The following is a 23,392-nucleotide window of genomic DNA, read 5'->3' on the forward strand; positions in this document are numbered from 1 at the left end:
TACACTACCATCTGATGTGACTCTTCCAGAAAATATTGGCATTCCAGGAGGTCCAGGGGGACCTCTAGGTCTAGGAGGACCAGGAGGCCCAGGTGGACCAGGAGGCCCAGGTGGACCAGGAGGACCAGGTGGACCTGGAGGTCCAGGCGGTCCTGGAGGACCAGAACTGGGAGAAGGTAATTGATAACTTACATTTGTAATGTATCTTTGAGTGGATATATTATTATGATTTATATTTCTTTCTTTCATAACTTGAAATATTCTTGTTACAGTTATTACTCAAGTAACTGCAGTGCCACCACCTGAAGGGCTCATTGATGTGGATACGATAATATACGTCGACTGTAATAACTGGTAATTTTTTTCATTTAATTTTTTCATTTCACATTGAACATAAGGTTGCTACACAAATACTGCCGTGACTAGCCGTCTTTCAAATTCAACCCTTGCAGCATATGCTGTGACATAAAAACTCAGGAGGCACACCTTTGCTTGGTATTTCAATGACATGACTACATGCTGACAGTGGTCAGATTGGAGAGAACTTAGATACAAACCAAAACACACATTCATTTTGTGTGTTGTAATTTTCTGACCGTTGGACACCTTTTTTTTATCCGCTCATAATTTTCATTTTCAATCATTGAGCCTGCAAAATGCATTTATATACACATTATTTTGGGATTTATTTGATCCGCTGAAGAAAGCCAGCTCCCCTTCAAGTTATAGTAGCATGTGCGTGCACATAAAATGCAGCATGTAAACATTATCGTATTTGTTATCAGTAAGAAAAAGATTAGCGAGGTGTGTTTGCTGAAACATTCTGTATTTTTAACCATTGAATTTGGAAAACTAGCGTTCCACGGTATTTTAAAATAAAATTGCAGTATTCAAATGTGTACATTTGCAAATTGTTCATAAATGATCTATAATAAGAATGTGGATGTGTGCATAATCCTCAACCATGTTTATATACTGATTTGTTGATTGTGATTATTTCAATAGTACATGTATTGAAGGACATCTGAATTGTACAGAGGAGGTTTGTGGTAAGTGTTCATGACTGTGTTCACATGTGGTCAAGAACGTGGAGTGTTAATATTTTGAATTTATATAAATATAGATAAAAACTCATTTTGTAATACTTTTTTTAGAATATACAATAAAATATTAAATCTGTACTAGCTAAAATCGAAACACACAAAATATATTATATGTTATGTTTTGAAGTAATTTTTGTTAATCAATTTTCCCACATTTTCAGTTACTAATAATACACTATTTTATCAATTGTGTGCTAATATATTTATATAATCATGCTCCACATCGTAATACTTGCTACATAACTTATGATGCATCATGTAATCACATATTGTCCTCTTTCAGTTACTGCTAAACCACCATCAGCTACAACCCCAGGTGAGACATTTATAATTGCATTTATTGTTTCGAATATAATTTTATAAATTCAAAGGGTATCTTATTGATGTTGACTTTTGTATATTTTGCATCTTTTTTAGTGCCGCCGCCACCACCACCAGGTAGGACTACACCACCTGTTGGTAAGTGTTTCACGCAATGGAATTATTGAGATAACAATCTGCTCTAATATTATAAATCTGACATCAAAAACAACAGAATTCATCCATCCATAAAACATTGTCAGGATATGTTTCAAAGTGTTACGAATTTGGATTCAGTCCAAAAACAGGGCCTTATGTTTTGACTTCTGTACATATGTGTGTGTGTGTGTGCGTACATGTATCTGTGCATCACCATCTGTCACTTGAACATGCCTGGCCTAATCACATTCAAACTTCACAGATAGTACATCACATATGCATATCTATTTCCTTCATGATCTGAATCAAGATAATTCAATTACTTGTATTTATTTATTGGCTCTACATTGAATAATGGTACAGCAGTATGACTACAAAACACTGCAAAAAATATCAAAAGTTTTCATAACATCGCTACTCAATATGTCAATAACACCTATACCACATACCACATGACAAAACATCATTGACAACAATAATAACTACCTTACCAACCTGCATAACCTGATAGCATTACATTCATGTTATACATGTCAGGTTAACACCCATACAGCCTCCATAACAGCTTCGTGATAAACTCATTTTCATGACAAATGATTTTCTATTTACGTTTATTAGTGTATCCACCTGGTACGTTCCAACCAACAGTCGCTGTAAAAGCTACTGTGCCAACAGGTAAGGCAGAATTGTATATTTAAACTTTATATGATCTGTAATTACATGATTATATCGAAGGATAATTTATTAAATGTGATGTTTTTAAAACATTTCTGCTACTTTGAATATGCAAAACGTATGGCATGACTGACTTACATATTTGCAGTTACCTGGTCGTCATGGTCACCATGGGCGGATTGTTCCATGACATGCAATGGGGGCGTGCAGATCAGAAGCAGAGAATGTGAACACCCTAAAACAGGAGAATTAAGCGACATATGTGTGGGTATAGATGTAGAGAGTAAGCAGTGCAACACAGAACCATGTGAAGGTAAACACATTTAATATCATCATGTGACATTTTTCAGGCTGTACATTTTGTACTTGTAAACCACTATAATTGTAGATCTCACATGAATTTCAAATTTACATTAATTTTTGTTATGAGGTGATCAGATTATGAACCTAAGTCAAAGTACAAGTTCAATATTCAAGTTTGAACTTGTAAACACAACATGGGTCTTATCAGTTGAGGATTTGTTTGGTTGATCAGTGCAAATTTATCATTATCTATAATAAGTTACGTCTTAACTATGATATATCATGTATTTAATTACTAATTATAAACACATACTAGAGCATACAGTTACTAATATACTATATGTCAAACAACATGGTAGATACTGCTATTTGTACATTATTGGAAATGAATTACTTCTTCATGTTTATTTCTCCGTGTGTACTCACAGATATCATCATCTTGCACAATATAGTGATATTTGATTTATACAGCATTCATTACAGCAAATAATCAGTGCAGTTTAATAATTGAATTGTGATAACCCCAAAATAAAGCAGTGTCTAAACACAAGACAAACTGACTCAAAGATAGTCAGAGACAGTGTAGCTGATGTTTATTATAAGCATGGTTGACAGTGATTACTGTAAATGAGACTAGTCGTTGACTGTATTGAAAACAAGCCCTACCTTTTTAATTACAGATAAAAATATGATGGTTTATTTAGCCATATTATTCGTGTACCAACTGTACCTTTGATAAGCTTCCAATTAGTGTTTATATAATAAGTAAATAACCAAATAAAACAACATTTTGTACACACACTGCTCATGTTGATTTACCAAGCTGAATCGGTTTCTTCTGCACTTATGTGTGCATTGACTTACTTACACAGAGGAAACATGCACTGATGGAAAGATATTTGTGACGGCATGTGGTGAAATCCCGGCATGTCCAGCAACGTGTGATGATGTTTCGCAAATAACAGAGTGCGTAGATCCAGATGTATGTGTGGTTGGCTGCCAATGTCCACCCGGCCAAGTTGAACAAGACGACGAATGTGTGGAGAAGACTGACTGCAGATGTCCGTTCGACATGAGCGCATTTACAGATGTCACAGTGTATTTTAGCAGATTAGGCGAAACAACAGGTGAGATAAATATTGTTACTGTTGTTGATATATTATAATTATGGTGAAAATGTGACTGCATAAAAAATAACCATAAACAAAATATTTCTTTTGTTAATTTAAAATCAAATGTTAGCATATCAAATATGTCATGAATATTAATACACAAGGTCAATAAATATGTAAATTAACGCAATCATGTCTCAAATTATATTATGTAATCTAACAATCAAATACTCACGACTTTTTTTAAATTAGGTAGGCAGCAGCCTCAGCTTATATCATAACTCTATTTTCTTTTTAGTTATTGGCATACCAGTCGAACAACCAAAAATAAGAGAACCAGGAGAACCATTGGGCCCAGGAGGTCCAGGTGGACCAGGTATTTAAATATGTACAAAATATGTACAAGATATAATGATACTATTTTAATTCAACTATGTGATAAAAGGGATTATACATTTTTGCAGCAAACTTCTCTACTAATATGTGTTATTTTTTATGTGTTGGTATATAAATCTGCATTTCTTTTCATAGGCGGACCAGGTGGACCTGGGGGACCTGGTGGCCCTAATGGTCCTGGAGGGCCTGGAGGACCTACTTTGGCACCTGAAGATACCCATGAACCTGGTGAACCACTTGGGCCAAATGGACCAGGAGGACCTGGTGGAGCTGGAGGGCCTTTAGGACCTGGTGGACCTGGTGGACCTGGCGGTCCAGGTGGACCAGGTGGTCCAGGAGGACCTGGTGGACCAGGTGGACCAACAATGGCAACAGATAAAACAATACCTGAAAATGTGGGCAAACCAGAAGGTCCAGGAGGACCTAATGGACCAGGTGGACCATTTGGTCCAGGAGGCCCAGGAGGACCTGGTGGTCCTGGTGGACCAGGAGGGCCAGGAGGACCTGATGGTCCAGGAGGACCAAATGGACCAGGAGGACCAAATGGTCCAGGAGGGCCAAATGGACCTGGAGGACCTGGAGGACCTACTGTACATCCTGAGGATGAACTTTTAATACCAAAAGATGTATTGGAACCGCTGGGACCAGGTGGACCGGGTGGACCAGGTGGACCTGGAGGACCTGGTGGGCCAGGCGGTCCAGGTGGACCTGGAGGACCTTATGGACCTGGTGGTCCTGATGGACCATCATTACCTGCAGGTGAAACGCTCCCTGAAGATATTGGTAAACCTGGAGGACCTGGCGGACCAGAGGGACCTGGGGGTCCAGAGGGGCCTGGCGGACCTGGAGGACCATATGGTCCTGGAGGCCCTGGAGGTCCAGGAGGCTCTCCTTTAGCCACAAGTAATTAAAAAACTAAACATTCTTGTTGTTTAATTTAATTCACATTTGAAAGAATTTAAATTGTCGTCTGCATGATGTTTACTATGCATTGTATTATCTACTTGCAGCTTTGACAACACCAACATTTAAAGCACCAGGAGAGCCAGGTGGGCCTGGTGGTCCAATGGGTCCTGGTGGACCTGGTGGGCCAAATGGACCAGGAGGACCAAGTGAGTTTATTTTCACACTTACAGATAGTAAAAATTATATACTTATAGGGTACTGTATATTTGCCAGTCAAAATATATAATGGGCAGACATTTGTTCATCATTATGTTTTGACTGGTTGTAAAGCCCAGTTTGGACAAAGTTGAAAAATCTTTGTGGGCATATGTGTGCCAGATCTTGGCCGTGTATGGACCAATTTTGTTCAAACACACATTGGACAATATTGGACCTTTGCTTTTTAGATTGGATTAAAAATGGCTGACTGGTGATTATTTTGTTTTAATAAATGCCATAAGCCATAAGCGTCTGTGTTACAAATTCATCAAGAAAATTTCTGCAATTTTTGATCTGAATCTTAGTCATTCATAGACTAATTGAGCTTCATGGAACTTAATGCACCACATTTTCTTTGTTAGAACTGGATTCAAAATGGCCGACTGGTGGCTATTTTGTTTTAGTTAATGCATTAGTGTTGTTTGCGTAATGTGTTTTAGTTATTAACATTATCTATCTGTTCATATTGAAAATCGAAATATTTCTTAAATTTGAAAACTCACAGGTACTATGTAATGCAATTACTTGTTTTATTATAGATGGACCCGGTGGGCCAAATGGACCTGGTGGACCAGGAGGACCAACACTAGCACCCAAATACACTAATGAACCAGGTGAACCACTTGGACCTAATGGACCAGGAGGACCAAATGGACCTGGGGGGCCTCAAGGGCCTGGTGGACCTGGTGGACCTGGGGGTCCCGGTGGCCCTGGTGGCCCAGGTGGACCGACTCTTGCAACAGATGAAACACTACAGCCTGATTTAGGAAAACCTAATGGACCTGGAGGACCCGGAGGACCAGGTGGCCCTGGTGGACCAGGTGGACCTGGTGGACCAGGTGGACCTGGTGGACCAGATGGTCCTGGTGGACCTAATGGTCCAGGGGGACCCAATGGACCTGGGGGACCCAATGGACCTGGTGGTCCAGGTGGACCAACTCCAACCCCAGAAGAAAAGGAAAAGATACCAGATGATGTGTTGGAACCATTAGGGCCATTAGGACCTGGAGGACCTGGTGGACCTGGAGGACCAGGAGGCCCAGGAGGACCTGGTGGACCTGGAGGACCTGATGGGCCTGGTGGACCTGGGGGACCTTCATTGCCATCTGATGTAACTGTTCCTCAAGACATTGGCCAGCCATTTGGACCAGGAGGCCCTGAAGGCCCTGGAGGCCCAGGAGGACCAGGGGGACCAGGAGGACCAGGAGGACCAGGTGGTCCTGGTGGACCTGGAGGTCCTAAACTTACCGCAGGTAAGATACTGAAAACAATGATTGAAAAAACTTTAGTTATCACAACTTAATCTGATTTTTGAATAAACAAAATGGTTTGAAATATTAATATTTCAAACATGAGCATGAGGTTTTATAATTTTATTGTTATATTCTGTATGAGCCACATGTCTGAACTACATTATACATGACAACACAATATTTTATAATGTTATTGTTATATTCTGTATGAGCCACATGTCTGAACTACATTATACTAGACAACACAATATTTTATACATCAGTGGCTACACCTGCTGAGTTCATACAGTAGTCACAATATAAATTATTTATGTTTTGTTTTTCCTATATATATTCTTATGAAACAAATCAGTTAGTTCACCAATCTGCCAAAAGAAGCTTATGGATATTGCTTCTACAAATAAATGTTTGTTGTATTGTATCTACCACATTATTTTTATACTTACAGAAATCGAAACAACACCACCATTTGCTGGTTTCATTGATTCAAAGACAATCATTCATGTTGGGTGTGGTAACTGGTAAGCATGTTAATTGTCATCTTTTCCTAACCTAACCATCACATTATGTTGTTGGCATTCGGTCTACATATGATTTTTTGTATGATATTTCATCTCATGTTTTGTTTTGATAATTATCAAGTTTATATAGTTATAGAGGGGTTTATAGATGTAGGTTTGAGGTTACTATGCAGTGAATAAAAAATGAATTAATAAATGTAGAAGCATTGTACAATTATGGTGTATGTTGCGAATAAAATATCTTTTTTTTGCTACTTTTAAGCAACGATGTTTAGACATAGATGGTCAGGATTGGCATGCAGAAATAATTAGTTATCTAAAAAATAAATTTATGAATTCAGCTTTTGTAAGATTGTTTTTTAGCACATGCACTGTGCATTGAGAGCGATAGACAAATGAAAATACCATGAGAACAAAGGATCTGTGTGTGCGACTCTACTCTATGGAGGATGAGAATGATACTATTCTGCATCGGTTAACATTAATATGTATAACATTACCCAATACTTTTTAGCACATAGGGTCAGTGGCCTACAGTGCATATAAAATAAACTATACTTCACACCACATCATAATGTTTTCCTTTCATTGTAGTACATGTATGGAAGGTATGCTGAATTGCACAGACATTACATGCGGTAAGTATAGCTCCAATGATATATCATTCAATACATCTGTGTATCATACCAGATTTGTCCATATTTTGCTATAGACATGTTCTGATATACATTCCTTTATTCGGTTACAGCTACTTCCCCACCACCAGCCGTTACTGGTAAGTTCTCCAGTTTTTAAAAACATTAACATTCCAACATTGCAAGTAGACATGAAATAAATATTATTAACTTAAGGTAGAAGGTTGAAGTTTATTGCACAGTATTACTACTCCCCACCTACAGAGATAAAGTTTATTTCATTATTTCAGAATCAAACCCCATATATACAATTAAACCTTGGTAAATTTATATTTTATAGTTTTCAAGTACGACAACTTATGCTTGGAGAGAACACTTAATTATGCAAATGTTATGTATTATGATTTTATATTTGTTTTTCTTTACTTGTTACTGCGACCATTCCAATCTAATTTATTATGTATTTATTTGTATCTGTACATAAGGCCAATGGCCACAGTACGAAATAAAAAGATATTATTACAACTTAAGGTAGAAGCCAACTCATAAATTAAAATGCCCAGATTTTATTCATTTTGCAATAAACACAATATAAGAATATTGACCTAAAAAAAGTTGGGGGTCACCAGCCTTTTTTTTTGTTGAGAAATTGATGGTCGTATTTTTAGTGAAAAGTCGCCATTTTGACACTATTATTACACTTTTACCACAGGTTCCTATGGCAGAGATATTATGCAATATCTCAAAATCTAGCCTGGTGACATTGGCTGAAAAAATCATATATTGTTAATGATGGAGTACTTTTTGTTGTTCTTAATTATTTAAAAAGTCTGGGTTTTAAAAAGTGTCAAAAATGCAATTTTTCTGTTCTATGGAATTGTTCTAAAACTAGCAATTTTCAAGCTATATTAGGACACGTTTTTCAAAAAGCTTAACTGTAACACATAAAATATGGGATATTAGCTTCATGATTGTACATAATAAACTAATGAACATTGTCATGCGATTTATGACAAATTTTGTCAAAAATTATGACTAGGCTTCTATCTTAAAACCTTATATCTTAAAAAAATTATATGAAACAATAGTTGAACATTGTAAGTTGTATTTTTAATTTAATTCTCCATCTGTCATATTTGAACTCTGAATATATGTACTCTTATCTCATAAATTAAATGCCATGAATTGTGAATACATAAACTACAATGACAATGATTGTAATTTTCAGAGAAGTGCACTGATGGAAAGATATTTGTTGAAGATTGTGATGACATACCAGCATGCCCAGCTACTTGCGAAGATCTGTACGCAGAAACATGTAAACAATCTGGAGTATGTGAACCAGGTTGTCGATGTCCAAAAGGCCAATTGGAACAAGACGGGGAATGTGTTGAGAAGGCTGACTGCAAATGTCCGTTTGATATGGCTGAATTTGAAACATCGGATGTCACATTTGTGAAACTTGGAGGTACGTTTTGTTACCGTTGCATGTTTATAAATGTAAAGTAACTAACTTTATTAAAGATAAGACCTACTTTTGCAAATCTGACATATTGTCAATATTCATATTATATTTAGTGGTGACGCCAACTCCAACAGCTCCTGCAGCAGGATTAGGAGAACCAGGTAGAACAGAAGGACCAGGAGAACCAGGTGGACCAGGTAAGCATTCTGCAATTTGTGTATAACTTTATTATAGATTAGTATTATAATTAGTATAGATTGCCAGGGAAGCTGGGGGTTCTTTTCTTGGTACCAGTTCAGATTTATATTATTTAACATGAACTATTTGTCCCACTGATGATTTTAAATATTTGATTGTTAATAGCCTAATTCTCATAGAATCCATTCTTGATTTGACAGCTCTTGATTTCTTTGTAATCTACATGTCTATTTTTTTTAAAGTAATGACAACCACTACCACACCAATATTGGTGATACCAGGTGAACCAGGTGAGCCAGGTGAGCCAGGTGGACCTGGCGGACCATTGGGACCTTGGGGACCAGGTGGACCATTTGGACCTGGAGGACCAGGTTAGTGATGCATTATATTTGTAATATTGACTTACACAATTGTTTTAAACAATTTGTGCATATCTAATAAAACTCTTTTCATCTAATCGCACAGTGCATGTTTGAATTTCATGTAAACGAACAATGTATTATACATAAATTGTATATGTCGCTATGTGTGCCGTATCTAACACGACGTGTTACGATGACCACCATTCTTTAAAATAGATCGAATAATTTTTGGGGAGAGGGCAGTGAGTTTGGCCCAATGTGTATTTTAATATAATATCTACTTGTCAACTATGCAATTTGCTTTTTACTTAAAACATATTTTCATTGTAAATACTTATTCATTTTCCTCTTACATATTCATTTTCCTTCTCTTAGTGAGACTTAGAGTTATTCAGACATTAATTAGACATTACACTTAGTCTAGTAAAAAGTCAAAATCTTATGCACATCATATATACATCACTTATTTGCTTTACATCCTGAGGTCCACATAGTGCTACCATATCTTTCATCTTGAGGTCCACATACTGCTACCATATCTTCCATCTTGAGGTCCACATACTACTACCATATCTCCCATCTTGAGGTCCACATACTACTACCATATCTTCCATCTTGAGGTCCACATACTGCTACCATATCTCCCATCTTGAGGTCCACATACTGCTACAATATCTTCCATCTTGAGGTCCACATACTACTACCATATCTCCTATCTTGCGGTCCACATACTGCTACCATATCTCCCATCTTGAGGTCTACATACTGCTACCATATCACCCATCTTGAGGTCCACATACTGCTACCATATCACCCATCTTGAGGTCCACATACTGCTACCACATCTTCCATCTTGAGGTCTACATACTGCTACCATATCTCCCATCTTGAGGTCCACATACTGCTACCACATCTCCCATCTTGAGGTCCACATACTGCTACCATATCTCTCATCTTGAGGTCCACATACTGCTACCATATCTTCCATCTTGAGGTCCACATACTACTACCATATCTCCCATCTTGAGGTCTACATACTGCTACCATATCACCCATCTTGAGGTCCACATACTGCTACCATATCACCCATCTTGAAGTCCACACACTGCTACCACATCTTCCATCTTGAGGTCTACATACTGCTACCATATCTCCCATCTTGAGGTCCACATACTGCTACCACATCTCCCATCTTGAGGTCCACATACTGCTACCATATCTCCTATCTTGAGGTCCACATACTGCTACCATATCTCCTATCTTGAGGTCCACATACTGCTACCATATCTCCTATCTTGAGGTCCACACACTACTACCATATCTCCTATCTTGAGGTCCACATACTGCTACCATATCTCCTATCTTGAGGTCCACACACTGCTACCATATCTCCTATCTTGAGGTCCACATACTGCTACCATATCTTCCATCTTGAGGTCCACATACTGCTACCATATCTTTCATCTTGAGGTTCATATACTGCTACCATATCTCCGATCTTGAGGTTCACTTACTGCTACCATATCTTCCATCTTGAGGTCCACATACTGCTACCATATCTTCCATCTTGAGGTCCACATACTGCTACCATATCTCTCATCTTGAGGTCCACATACTGCTACCATATCTTCCATCTTGAGGTCCACATACTACTACCATATCTCCCATCTTGAGGTATACATACTGCTACCATATCACCCATCTTGAGGTCCACATACTGCTACCATATCACCCATCTTGAGGTCCACATACTGCTACCATATCTCCCATCTTGAGGTCCACATACTGCTACCATATCTCCGATCTTGAGGTTCACTTACTGCTACCATATCTTCCATCTTGAGGTCCACATACTGCTACCATATCTTCCATCTTGAGGTCCACATACTGCTACCATATCACCCATCTTGAGATCCACATACTACTACCATATCTCCCATCTTGAGGTCTACATACTGCTACCATATCACCCATCTTGAGGTCCACATACTGCTACCATATCACCCATCTTGAGGTCCACATACTGCTACCATATCACCCATCTTGAGGTCCACATACTGCTACCATATCACCCATCTTGAGGTCCACATACTGCTACCATATCTCCCATCTTGAGGTCCACATACTGCTACCATATCTCCCATCTTGAGGTCCACTTACTGCTACCATATCTCCCATCTTGAGGTCCACATACTGCTACCATATCTTCCATCTTGAGGTCTACATACTGCTACCATATCTTCCATCTTGAGGTCCACATACTGCTACCATATCTTCCATCTTGAGGTCCACATACTGCTACCATATCACCCATCTTGAGATCCACATACTACTACCATATCTCCCATCTTGAGGTCTACATACTGCTACCATATCACCCATCTTGAGGTCCACATACTGCTACCATATCACCCATCTTGAGGTCCACATACTGCTACCATATCACCCATCTTGAGGTCCACATACTGCTACCATATCACCCATCTTGAGGTCCACATACTGCTACCATATCTCCCATCTTGAGGTCCACTTACTGCTACCATATCTCCCATCTTGAGGTCCACATACTGCTACCATAATTCCTATCTTGAGGTCTACATACTGCTACCATATCTTCCATCTTGAGGTCCACATACTGCTACCATATCTTTCATCTTGAGGTTCATATACTGCTACCATATCTCCGATCTTGAGGTCCACTTACTGCTACCATATCTTTCATCTTGAGGTCCACATACTGCTACCATATCTTCCATCTTGAGGTCCACATACTGCTACCATATCTCTCATCTTGAGGTCCACATACTGCTACCATATCTTCCATCTTGAGGTCCACATACTACTACCATATCTCCCATCTTGAGGTCTACATACTGCTACCATATCACCCATCTTGAGGTCCACATACTGCTACCATATCACCCATCTTGAGGTCCACATACTGCTACCATATCTCCCATCTTGAGGTCCACTTACTGCTACCACATCTCCCATCTTGAGGTCCACTTATTGCTACCACATCTCCCATCTTGAGGACCACTTACTGCTACCACATCTCCTATCTTGAGGTCCACATACTGCTACCATATCTCCTATCTTGAGGTCCACACACTGCTACCATATCTCCTATCTTGAGGTCCACATACTGCTACCATATCTTCCATCTTGAGGTCCACATACTGCTACCATATCTTTCATCTTGAGGTTCATATACTGCTACCATATCTCCGATCTTGAGGTTCACTTACTGCTACCATATCTTCCATCTTGAGGTCCACATACTGCTACCATATCTTCCATCTTGAGGTCCACATACTGCTACCATATCTCTCATCTTGAGGTCCACATACTGCTACCATATCACCCATCTTGAGGTCCACATACTGCTACCATATCTCCTATCTTGAGGTCCACATACTGCTACCATATCTTCCATCTTGAGGTCCACATACTACTACCAAACTCCCATCTTGAGTTCTACATACTGCTACCATATCACCCATCTTGAGGTCCACATACTGCTACCATATCACCCATCTTGAGGTCCACATACTGCTACCATATCTCCCATCTTGAGGTCCACTTACTGCTACCATATCTCCCATCTTGAGGTCCACATACTGCTACCATATCTCCTATCTTGAGGTCCACATACTGCTACCATATCTTCCATCTTGAGGTCCACATACTGCTACCATATCTTCCATCTTGAGGTTCACTTACTGCTACCATATCTTCCATCTTGAGGTCCACATACTGCTACCATATCTTCCATCTTGAGGTCCACATACTGCTACCATATCTCTCATCTTGAGGTCCACATACTGCTACCATATCTTCCATCTTGAGATCCACATACTACTACCATATCTCCCATCTTGAGGTCTACATACTGCTACCATATCACCCATCTTGAGGTCCACTTACTGCTACCATATCTCCCATCTTGAGGTACACATACTGCTACCATATCTCCTATCTTGAGGTCTACATACTGCTACCATATCTTCCATCTTGAGGTCCACATACTGCTACCATATCTTTCATCTTGAGGTTCATATACTGCTACCATATCTCCGATCTTGAGGTCCACTTACTGTACCATATCTTCCATCTTGAGGTCCACATACTGCTACCATATCTTCCATCTTGAGGTCCACATACTGCTACCATATCTCTCATCTTGAGGTCCACATACTGCTACCATATCTTCCATCTTGAGGTCCACATACTACTACCATATCTCCCATCTTGAGGTCTACATACTGCTACCATATCACCCATCTTGAGGTCCACATACTGCTACCATATCACCCATCTTGAGGTCCACATACTGCTACCATATCTCCCATCTTGAGGTCCACATACTGCTACCACATCTCCCATCTTGAGGTCCACTTATTGCTACCACATCTCCCATCTTGAGGTCCACTTACTGCTACCACATCTCCCATCTTGAGGTCCACTTATTGCTACCACATCTCCCATCTTGAGGACCACTTACTGCTACCACATCTCCCATCTTGAGGTCCACATACTGCTACCATATCTCCTATCTTGAGGACCACATACTGCTACCATATCTTCCATCTTGTGTTACACATACTGCTACCATATCTCTCATATTGCGGTCCACATACCACTATCCCATCATTCATCAATTTGTAAGATTATTTTTTTGGCATATAAATATTTTATTTTGATTTTGGTCATATGCAATAATGTTTAAAGCTCTACTGATGACATGTATTGCAGGTGGGCCTGGTGGGCCCAATGGACCAGGTGGACCTGGCGGACCTACATTAGATGTTGCAGAACCTGGCGAACCGTTTGGTCCTGGAGGACCACTTGGACCTAATGGTCCTGGAGGACCACTTGGTTCTGGAGGCCCTGGTGGACCAGGGGGACCTGGTGGACCTGGCGGACCTGGTGGACCAGGAGGACCTGAAGGACCAACTCTTGCAACAGATGAGACAGTAGCACCAGATATTGGAAAGCCAAATGGACCCGGCGGGCCTGGTGGCCCAGGTGGACCACAAGGACCTGGTGGTCCAGGAGGACCAAATGGACCAGGAGGACCAAATGGACCAGGTGGTCCTAATGGGCCTGGGGGACCTAATGGACCAGGTGGACCTAATGGACCAGGGGGCCCTGGGGGACCAACACCTACACCAGAAGAGAAGACGAAAATACCTGAAGATGTGAATGAACCATTGGGACCTTTGGGACCTGGAGGCCCTGGTGGTCCAGGTGGACCTGGAGGACCGGGAGGTCCAGGAGGCCCTGGAGGACCAGATGGCCCTACATTAGATCCTGGTGTTACTAACAACATTGGAAAACCATCAGGACCTGGAGGTCCCTTCGGACCTGGTGGACCATTTGGACCTGGTGGGCCTGGTGGGCCTGGAGGTCCAGGTGGTCCTGGTGGACCAGGTGTTCCAGGAGGACCTGGAGGACCCTCAGTAACCAAAAGTGAGTAACAGTTAGAAAGAAAATTTTAAAATTAAAAATAACAAATAGTAAGTAATTGAGACAACATATGTGAATACCAAGTAAGATATTTTGCATTCTTACTTGCGTTTGCATCCATGTTATAGTGTTTGTATAATCATAGACCATAGAAAACATGTTATAATGTAAAATATTCATTCATTCATTTATTGAATGATTATATTATAATTCATTGTAGTTCCAGAAATAACAATACTACCACCAGCTGATCAGCTAATTGATTCCAGCATAATAATCCGAGTTGGTTGCAATAACTGGTAAGTTTTGATTACCTTTATGCTTAATATGCTGGTTTGTATATGCTAAACATATAATAATGTGACTTGTAACCAGTGCTCGCATAATAATGTCATTTCAATGATATTTTTTCAGTACATGTGACGAAGGAATTTTGGATTGCACACATGAGATATGTGGTAAGTTATTATTCTGTGCATAGTGTGCCATGCTTGCACACATTTATGTAATAAATAAACACAGATAAGTAAACACATACCAGCACTAAATGCGAATCAATGGCTTGTGTCAATGGTATTAACTATTAGTATACTCTCTTTGTAGCTACATCTATACCACCTGTGATTCTACCAGAAAAAGGTGAGGTAATTGTCTTGATGTTAAAAAAAATATTAAATATATAGGTTTCCAAAAAGTGTTGTTGTGACAGAATATTCAGATTGTATTGTAATAAAACAACATGTATCATTTATGATTATGTTTCAGCGGCTACCCCACCGGGAACGAGGCCACCAACGGCAACGTTATTTACAACAGTTGTACCAGGTGAGTGTTCTTAGAAAACATTATTAAGGTTTAAATGATCTGTTACTAGTAATTCTGTGCCTTTATAGCTGCTAAAATGTTTATCGCATATTATTATGCATGATGAAATGTTAATAAACTTAATATAAAATAAATTCAATCATTGTGAATCAATCATACCAAATAAATCTACCACAGATGGTTAGTTTTAGATCATTCAACACACAGATGGTTAGACACAATTTTACTTGAAGCTTTTTTTTAAAAAATTGAAATTACACACATAAGTTGCCACTTAACTTTGTTTTTTTTTACTTTTTTTATAACAAATTATCACCTCTCATTGTGATTATTACCTGCATGCTTACATTTGTGATGTTACATCAATGTTACATTTGTGATCAAGCACTGAAATGTTAATATTAAACCTGTTTTGATATAAAACAAATGATTACATTATTTTGATGTGCTCATAAACTAAACTTGTAACTACCTAATTCAATAGCAAGACTGGTATATGGTCTTTAACGTGTCTGTTGCTCTTCTCATCTAATAGGGCAAGACATGTATTGTTCTGTAAAACCTTACCTGCAAAATTAATCTTCATGAACTTTTTAGTTCAATCAATTGAGCTAGTATTGAAAAAAGAACCTCAATAAAGGTTATTGATTCAGAAATCTTTGTTTGCAATTAATGACTTTAATTAATTAATTACTAAAAATCGTGTGCTCAGGAAGGTGTGAGTGGGCTGGCAATTTGATTCTTAAAAACGTTTCCTAGACTACTGCGATGCCAAGGAAATGTATTTCATTGTATTTGCTCAAAGTAGTGTTTTCAATATCACTGTATTTTAATACACAGGTGAATGGTCTCCGTGGTCAGCATGTTCTGTAACATGTGATGGTGGTATTCAACAACGAAGTAGAAATTGTGAAAACCCATTGACTGGAGAGATCAGCGTTGAATGTGAAGGTCCTGATGTCGAAAATAGACAATGTAATACTGAACCATGTGCAGGTACAAGAAACTACACATTTTTATTATTATTATTATTATTTTTTTTTTAAATGCTATAATATGTAATCTACTTTTAGTTATAGTCTTTAGTGTTGTTAATTTGATACACAATATTTATATGAGTATTATATATTTCAGACAAGCTGGTTTCATCTGCTGTATTAGTTTGCTATCAATTATACATAATTAAAACTCTCTCTTCTTCTGCCAAGTTATGTGATTTTTAATGTTTTTTCCCTATTACAGAAACCTGCCCTGATGATAAAGTATACGTAGACAATTGCGAAGACATTCCAGCATGTCCTGCAACCTGTGACGACATTTCCAAAGTAACAACGTGCGTGAACCCAGATGTCTGTGTTCCAGGTTGTCATTGTCCTTTAGATACCTTTGAGCAAGATGGGGAATGTGTTGATAGGACTGATTGTAAATGCCCTTTCGATATGAGTGCATTTGAAGGAGTAACTATTGTATTTGAAAGATTAGTTGAAACAACAGGTGAGTCAATCTTAGCTATATACGCAGCAATTTTAAGTACTGTATTTTGGCAGTATACATTGTATATTTATGTGTTTTTTTTAAATTTTAGTGTAACAGCTAACACGCTTGATGAAAATAACATTCATAATTTATGTGAATTGTAACATTGTATTGATTAACATTATTGCAGTTGTGTCTCCTGCGCCAACACCATCTGCACCCGGACCAGGAGAACCAGGTGGACCAGGAGGTCCACAAGGTCCAGGTGGACCAGGAGGGCCATATGGGCCTGGTGGTCCAGGTAAGATACAAGAAAAAATAAATAGTATGAACCTACATAATGTATGTAAAGCAAATATATTTGGTTACAATTTAATTAATTTGGTAAAATGGTAAATTCTAATTATAGCAATAATGTATCTTGATTAAGTTGAATTATTCAATGTCTAAAAAATACAATAGTTGTTATGTTAATACTCTAATCAGAACAATAATATAGAAGTTGTATTATCAATGTTCACTTTAAATTAGTACTTTTGTATGTTTTCCTAATTTAAGGTGGACCTGGAGGACCCAATGGACCAGGGGGACCTGGTGGACCTACACTTTCACCAAATGATGTTGGTGGACCTGGACAGCCACTTGGACCTGGTGGACCAGGTGGGCCAGGAGGACCAGGTGGGCCAGGGGGACCCGGTGGTCCAGGGGGACCTGGTGGACCAACATTGGCAACTGATGAAACAACACCTCCTGGTGTAGGGGAACCTGGTGGACCTGGAGGACCTAATGGTCCAGGTGGACCAGGTGGCCCTGGAGGACCCGGTGGACCAGGTGGACCCGGAGGACCAGATGGACCTGGAGGACCCAATGGACCTGGTGGGCCTAATGGGCCTGGTGGACCAAATGGGCCTGGGGGACCTGGAGGACCCACACCTACCCCAGAAGAAGAAGATGAAATACCTGAAGATGTTTTAGAACCTTTAGGACCAGGTGGTCCTGGTGGACCAGGGGGCCCAGGTGGCCCTGGAGGTCCAGGAGGGCCGGGTGGACCTGGAGGCCCAGGAGGGCCGGGTGGGCCAGATGGACCAACTTTAGCTACAGATGTGACACTCCCTTCAAATATTGGTGAGCCTAATGGACCAGGAGGACCATTTGGACCTGGTGGTCCATTCGGACCGGGTGGACCTGGAGGTCCTGGTGGACCAGGAGGACCTGGTGGTCCAGGAGGACCAATGCTTACTACAGGTAAAAGTTAATTTTGTTTTCATAATTTATGTTTATGTACATAATGAAACCAACAAAAAAATAATTTACTGGTCGTTATGAATATATCATTTACAGTTATGACAACACCACAGTTGGCAGAACCTGGTGAACCTAGAGGACCTGGGGGACCAAGAGGACCAGGAGGACCAGGTGGCCCAGATGGACCCGGCGGGCCAGGTACAGTTAGTTCTTTTTACAACTCTTTCTTGTTTAAAATTATTTGATGTTTCCATAGTCATTGTCAATTATGTGCTACACAAATGTCATAACTATTGGTCATAAATTCCAATCATAGCAATAATGTATCTTGATTGCCTTGAATTATGTAATGTCTAAAAAACGCAATAGTTGTTACGTTAATACTCTAATCAGAACAATAATATAGAAGTTGTATTATCATTGCTCACTTTAGTACTTTTGGTGTTTTCCTAATTTAAGGTGGACCTGGAGGACCCAATGGTCCAGGGGGACCTGGTGGACCAACATTATCACCAAATGATGTTGGTGGACCAGGACAACCACTTGGACCTGGTGGACCAGGTGGTCCAGGAGGACCAGGTGGGCCAGGGGGTCCCGGTGGTCCAGGGGGGCCTGATGGACCAACATTGGCAACTGATGAAACAACACCTCCTGGTGTAGGGGAACCTGGTGGACCTGGAGGACCTAATGGTCCAGGAGGACCCGGTGGACCAGGTGGACCCGGAGGACCAGATGGACCTGGAGGACCCAATGGACCTGGAGGACCCAATGGACCTGGTGGGCCTAATGGGCCTGGGGGACCAAATGGGCCTGGGGGACCTGGAGGACCCACACCTACCCCAGAAGAAGAAGATGAAATACCAGAAGATGTTTTAGAACCATTAGGACCAGGTGGTCCTGGTGGACCAGGGGGCCCAGGAGGTCCTGGAGGCCCAGGAGGGCCTGGTGGACCTGGAGGCCCAGGAGGGCCGGGTGGGCCAGATGGACCAACTTTAGCTACAGATGTGACACTCCCTCCAAATATTGGTGAGCCAAATGGACCAGGAGGACCATTTGGACCTGGTGGACCATTTGGACCGGGTGGACCTGGAGGTCCTGGTGGACCAGGAGGACCTGGTGGTCCAGGAGGACCGATGCTTACTACAGGTAAAAGTTAATTTTGTTTTCATAATTTATGTTTATGTACATAATGAAAGCAAACAAAATAAACTTACTGTTCATTATGATTATATCATTTACAGTTATGACAACACCACAGTTGGCAGAACCTGGTGAACCTGGTGGACCTGGGGGACCAAGAGGACCTGGGGGACCAGGTGGCCCAGATGGACCAGGCGGGCCAGGTACAGTTAGTTCTTTTTACAAATCTTTCTTGTTTAAAATTATTTGATGTTTCCATAGTCATTGTCAATTATGTGCTACACAATTGTCATAACTATTGGTAAATTCTAATTATAGCAATAATGTATCTTGATTGCCTTGAATTATGTAATGTCTAAAAAACATAGTTGTTACGTTAATACTCTAATCAGAACAATAATATAGAAGTTGTATTATCATTGTTCACTTCAGTACTTTTGGTGTTTTCCTAATTTAAGGTGGACCTGGAGGACCCAATGGTCCAGGGGGACCTGGTGGACCAACACTATCACCAAATGATGTTGGTGGACCTGGACAACCACTTGGACCTGGTGGACCAGGTGGTCCAGGAGGACCAGGTGGGCCAGGGGGTCCCGGTGGTCCAGGGGGGCCTGGTGGACCAACATTGGCAACTGATGAAACAACACCTCCTGGTGTAGGGGAACCTGGTGGACCTGGAGGACCTAATGGTCCAGGAGGACCCGGTGGACCAGGTGGACCCGGAGGACCAGATGGACCTGGAGGACCCAATGGACCTGGAGGACCCAATGGACCTGGTGGGCCTAATGGGCCTGGGGGACCAAATGGGCCTGGGGGACCTGGAGGACCCACACCTACCCCAGAAGAAGAGGATGAAATACCAGAAGATGTTTTAGAACCATTAGGACCAGGTGGTCCTGGTGGACCAGGGGGCCCAGGAGGTCCTGGAGGCCCAGGAGGGCCTGGTGGACCTGGAGGCCCAGGAGGGCCGGGTGGGCCAAATGGACCAACTTTAGCTACAGATGTGACACTCCCTCCAAATATTGGTGAGCCTAATGGACCAGGAGGACCATTTGGACCTGGTGGACCATTTGGACCGGGTGGACCTGGAGGTCCTGGTGGACCAGGAGGACCTGGTGGTCCAGGAGGACCGATGCTTACTACAGGTAAAAGTTAATTTTGTTTTCATAATTTATGTTTATGTACATAATGAAAGCAAACAAAATAAATTTACTGTTCATTATGATTATATCATTTACAGTTATGACAACACCACAGTTGGCAGAACCTGGTGAACCTGGTGGACCTGGGGGACCAAGAGGACCAGGGGGACCAGGTGGCCCAGATGGACCAGGCGGGCCAGGTACAGTTAGTTCTTTTTACAAATCTTTCTTGTTTAAAATTATTTGATGTTTCCATAGTCATTGTCAATTATGTGCTACACAATTGTCATAACTATTGGTAAATTCTAATTATAGCAATAATGTATCTTGATTGCCTTGAATTATGTAATGTCTAAAAAACATAGTTGTTACGTTAATACTCTAATCAGAACAATAATATAGAAGTTGTATTATCATTGTTCACTTCAGTACTTTTGGTTTTTTCCTAATTTAAGGTGGACCTGGAGGACCCAATGGTCCAGGGGGACCTGGTGGACCTACACTATCACCAAATGATGTTGGTGGACCTGGACAGCCACTTGGACCTGGTGGACCAGGTGGTCCAGGAGGACCAGGTGGGCCAGGGGGTCCCGGTGGTCCAGGGGGGCCTGATGGACCAACATTGTCAACTGATGAAACAACACCTCCTGGTGTAGGGGAACCTGGTGGACCTGGGGGACCTAATGGTCCAGGTGGACCAGGTGGCCCTGGAGGACCTGGTGGACCAGGTGGACCCGGAGGACCAGATGGACCTGGGGGACCCAATGGACCTGGTGGGCCTAATGGGCCTGGGGAACCAAATGGTCCTGGGGGACCTGGAGGACCCACGCCTACCCCAGAAGAAGAAGATGAAATACCTGAAGATGTTTTAGAACCTTTAGGACCAGGTGGTCCTGGTGGACCAGGAGGCCCAGGCGGTCCTGGAGGTCCAGGAGGGCCAGGTGGACCTGGAGGCCCAGGAGGGCCGGGTGGGCCAGATGGGCCAACTTTAGCTACAGATGTGACACTCCCTCCAAATATTGGTGAGCCTAATGGACCAGGAGGACCATTTGGTCCTGGTGGTCCATTCGGACCGGGTGGACCTGGAGGTCCTGGTGGACCAGGAGGTCCTGGAGGACCTGGAGGACCTAAAATAACCACAGGTGTGTTTACTTGCAGAGTAACATATTCAATAAATGACTTTATATGACAGTACATGCATGCAAGTTCTGAATAATAATACAAATAACTACATATTCTCCCAAGACATTATTTTAAGCATTTAATTTATATTTGTTTCTTATATTTGCTGTATGTGTAGTAATTACACCAGTAGTAACGACAGTATCTCCACTTGAACGGTATATTGATAGGAATACAATAGTCCACCTGAATTGCAGTGTATGGTAAGATATTTAATTTTTTTAATACGAGTCACATTATTTGTAAAAAATCTTTTGTTGTTAGCTTGGCATACTTTATGTAAATTTATATTAATTGGTAGAGGTATGTATTTGTTGGAAAAATTAGGGTACATATTAAGTCACCAATACTTGTTCAAGAGAATACCCATTAAAGTTGCTCAAACAAGATTTGCGTTTGCAAATTAGGAAATCAGGACCCATTAAGACTGTAACAAAAATTTAACATGTATTAATATGTTATTTATTGTCATTTTATTATAGCACGTGTGAGAGTGGTATAATGAACTGCACACACGAAGATTGTGGTAGGTTACATTTTATTTAGTATTGAGCTTTCAGATTATGAAGACAATTATATAGAAAATAAATTTTGCACATTTACCCAATATTTCCAACTTGTTTATGCGAGTCGTTTGCTTAAATAATAAAACCTAGCAATTTTTCTAATGAATGAATCATAATACTGAACAAATACTTATTACAGATGTTTGGACGTCATGGTCACCATGGAGCGATTGTTCAGTGACATGTAATGGTGGTGTACAGATAAGGACCAGGGGATGTGAGAATCAAAATACAGGAGAAGAAAGTGACCAATGTAGAGGCACTGACGCTGAAAGCAAACAATGCAATACAGACCCATGTGAAGGTAGATATAACATTTGTGCATAATAACTAATCACATAGCCAGGTATATTTATTTTCATATACAGCATGATCACGGTTTGTGGATGAATTCTCTTGAAATGCTCACACGTTTATATAGTGTTCAAATCTGGGACAATTAATATACATATTTGCACATGGTAGCTGATTTAATCACTATTCAATACCTATTTGAATTTGAACCCTCAGAAATTTGATTCTGTTGTACAGGATCATACTGTCATTGGACAGTATAAATAAACAACACAAGCGATGTTACAGCACTTATTTTTTAACAATGTCACACAATAATCTGTTTGAATAGTTTTTTGCCTGGAAGCCAAATGCAATCAGTTGTGGAGTGTACATCAATATCATATGTTGATATATTCTGTATATTA

The 23,392-nt window shown here is 40.6% G+C and overlaps 1 protein-coding gene across 1 annotated transcript in view; it reads left to right on the plus strand.

The window, feature by feature from the left end:
* The first annotated feature begins 2,391 nt into the window (after positions 1-2,391).
* LOC100313725 (SCO-spondin) overlaps positions 2,392-23,392 on the plus strand; it is a 38,007-nt gene continuing 17,006 nt past the window's right edge. The window contains exons 1-30 of the mRNA XM_085501162.1: positions 2,392-2,550; positions 3,413-3,667; positions 3,951-4,028; positions 4,184-4,951; positions 5,059-5,160; positions 5,752-6,465; positions 6,914-6,986; positions 7,581-7,624; positions 7,735-7,761; positions 8,850-9,089; positions 9,200-9,283; positions 9,527-9,655; positions 14,402-15,118; positions 15,336-15,414; positions 15,530-15,573; positions 15,719-15,754; positions 15,881-15,940; positions 16,781-16,936; positions 17,183-17,434; positions 17,607-17,717; positions 17,975-18,661; positions 18,758-18,859; positions 19,121-19,807; positions 19,903-20,004; positions 20,260-20,946; positions 21,042-21,143; positions 21,399-22,085; positions 22,244-22,328; positions 22,608-22,651; positions 22,831-22,995. Coding sequence (XP_085357288.1) covers positions 2,424-2,550; positions 3,413-3,667; positions 3,951-4,028; positions 4,184-4,951; positions 5,059-5,160; positions 5,752-6,465; positions 6,914-6,986; positions 7,581-7,624; positions 7,735-7,761; positions 8,850-9,089; positions 9,200-9,283; positions 9,527-9,655; positions 14,402-15,118; positions 15,336-15,414; positions 15,530-15,573; positions 15,719-15,754; positions 15,881-15,940; positions 16,781-16,936; positions 17,183-17,434; positions 17,607-17,717; positions 17,975-18,661; positions 18,758-18,859; positions 19,121-19,807; positions 19,903-20,004; positions 20,260-20,946; positions 21,042-21,143; positions 21,399-22,085; positions 22,244-22,328; positions 22,608-22,651; positions 22,831-22,995 — 7,444 coding nt within the window. The 5' untranslated portion in view covers positions 2,392-2,423. The remainder of the gene's footprint in view (positions 2,551-3,412; positions 3,668-3,950; positions 4,029-4,183; positions 4,952-5,058; positions 5,161-5,751; positions 6,466-6,913; positions 6,987-7,580; positions 7,625-7,734; positions 7,762-8,849; positions 9,090-9,199; positions 9,284-9,526; positions 9,656-14,401; positions 15,119-15,335; positions 15,415-15,529; positions 15,574-15,718; positions 15,755-15,880; positions 15,941-16,780; positions 16,937-17,182; positions 17,435-17,606; positions 17,718-17,974; positions 18,662-18,757; positions 18,860-19,120; positions 19,808-19,902; positions 20,005-20,259; positions 20,947-21,041; positions 21,144-21,398; positions 22,086-22,243; positions 22,329-22,607; positions 22,652-22,830; positions 22,996-23,392) is intronic.

Source organism: Saccoglossus kowalevskii, chromosome 7, assembly GCF_978046115.1.
Source record: "Saccoglossus kowalevskii chromosome 7, keSacKowa6.1, whole genome shotgun sequence".
Classification (NCBI taxonomy): domain Eukaryota; kingdom Metazoa; phylum Hemichordata; class Enteropneusta; family Harrimaniidae; genus Saccoglossus; species Saccoglossus kowalevskii.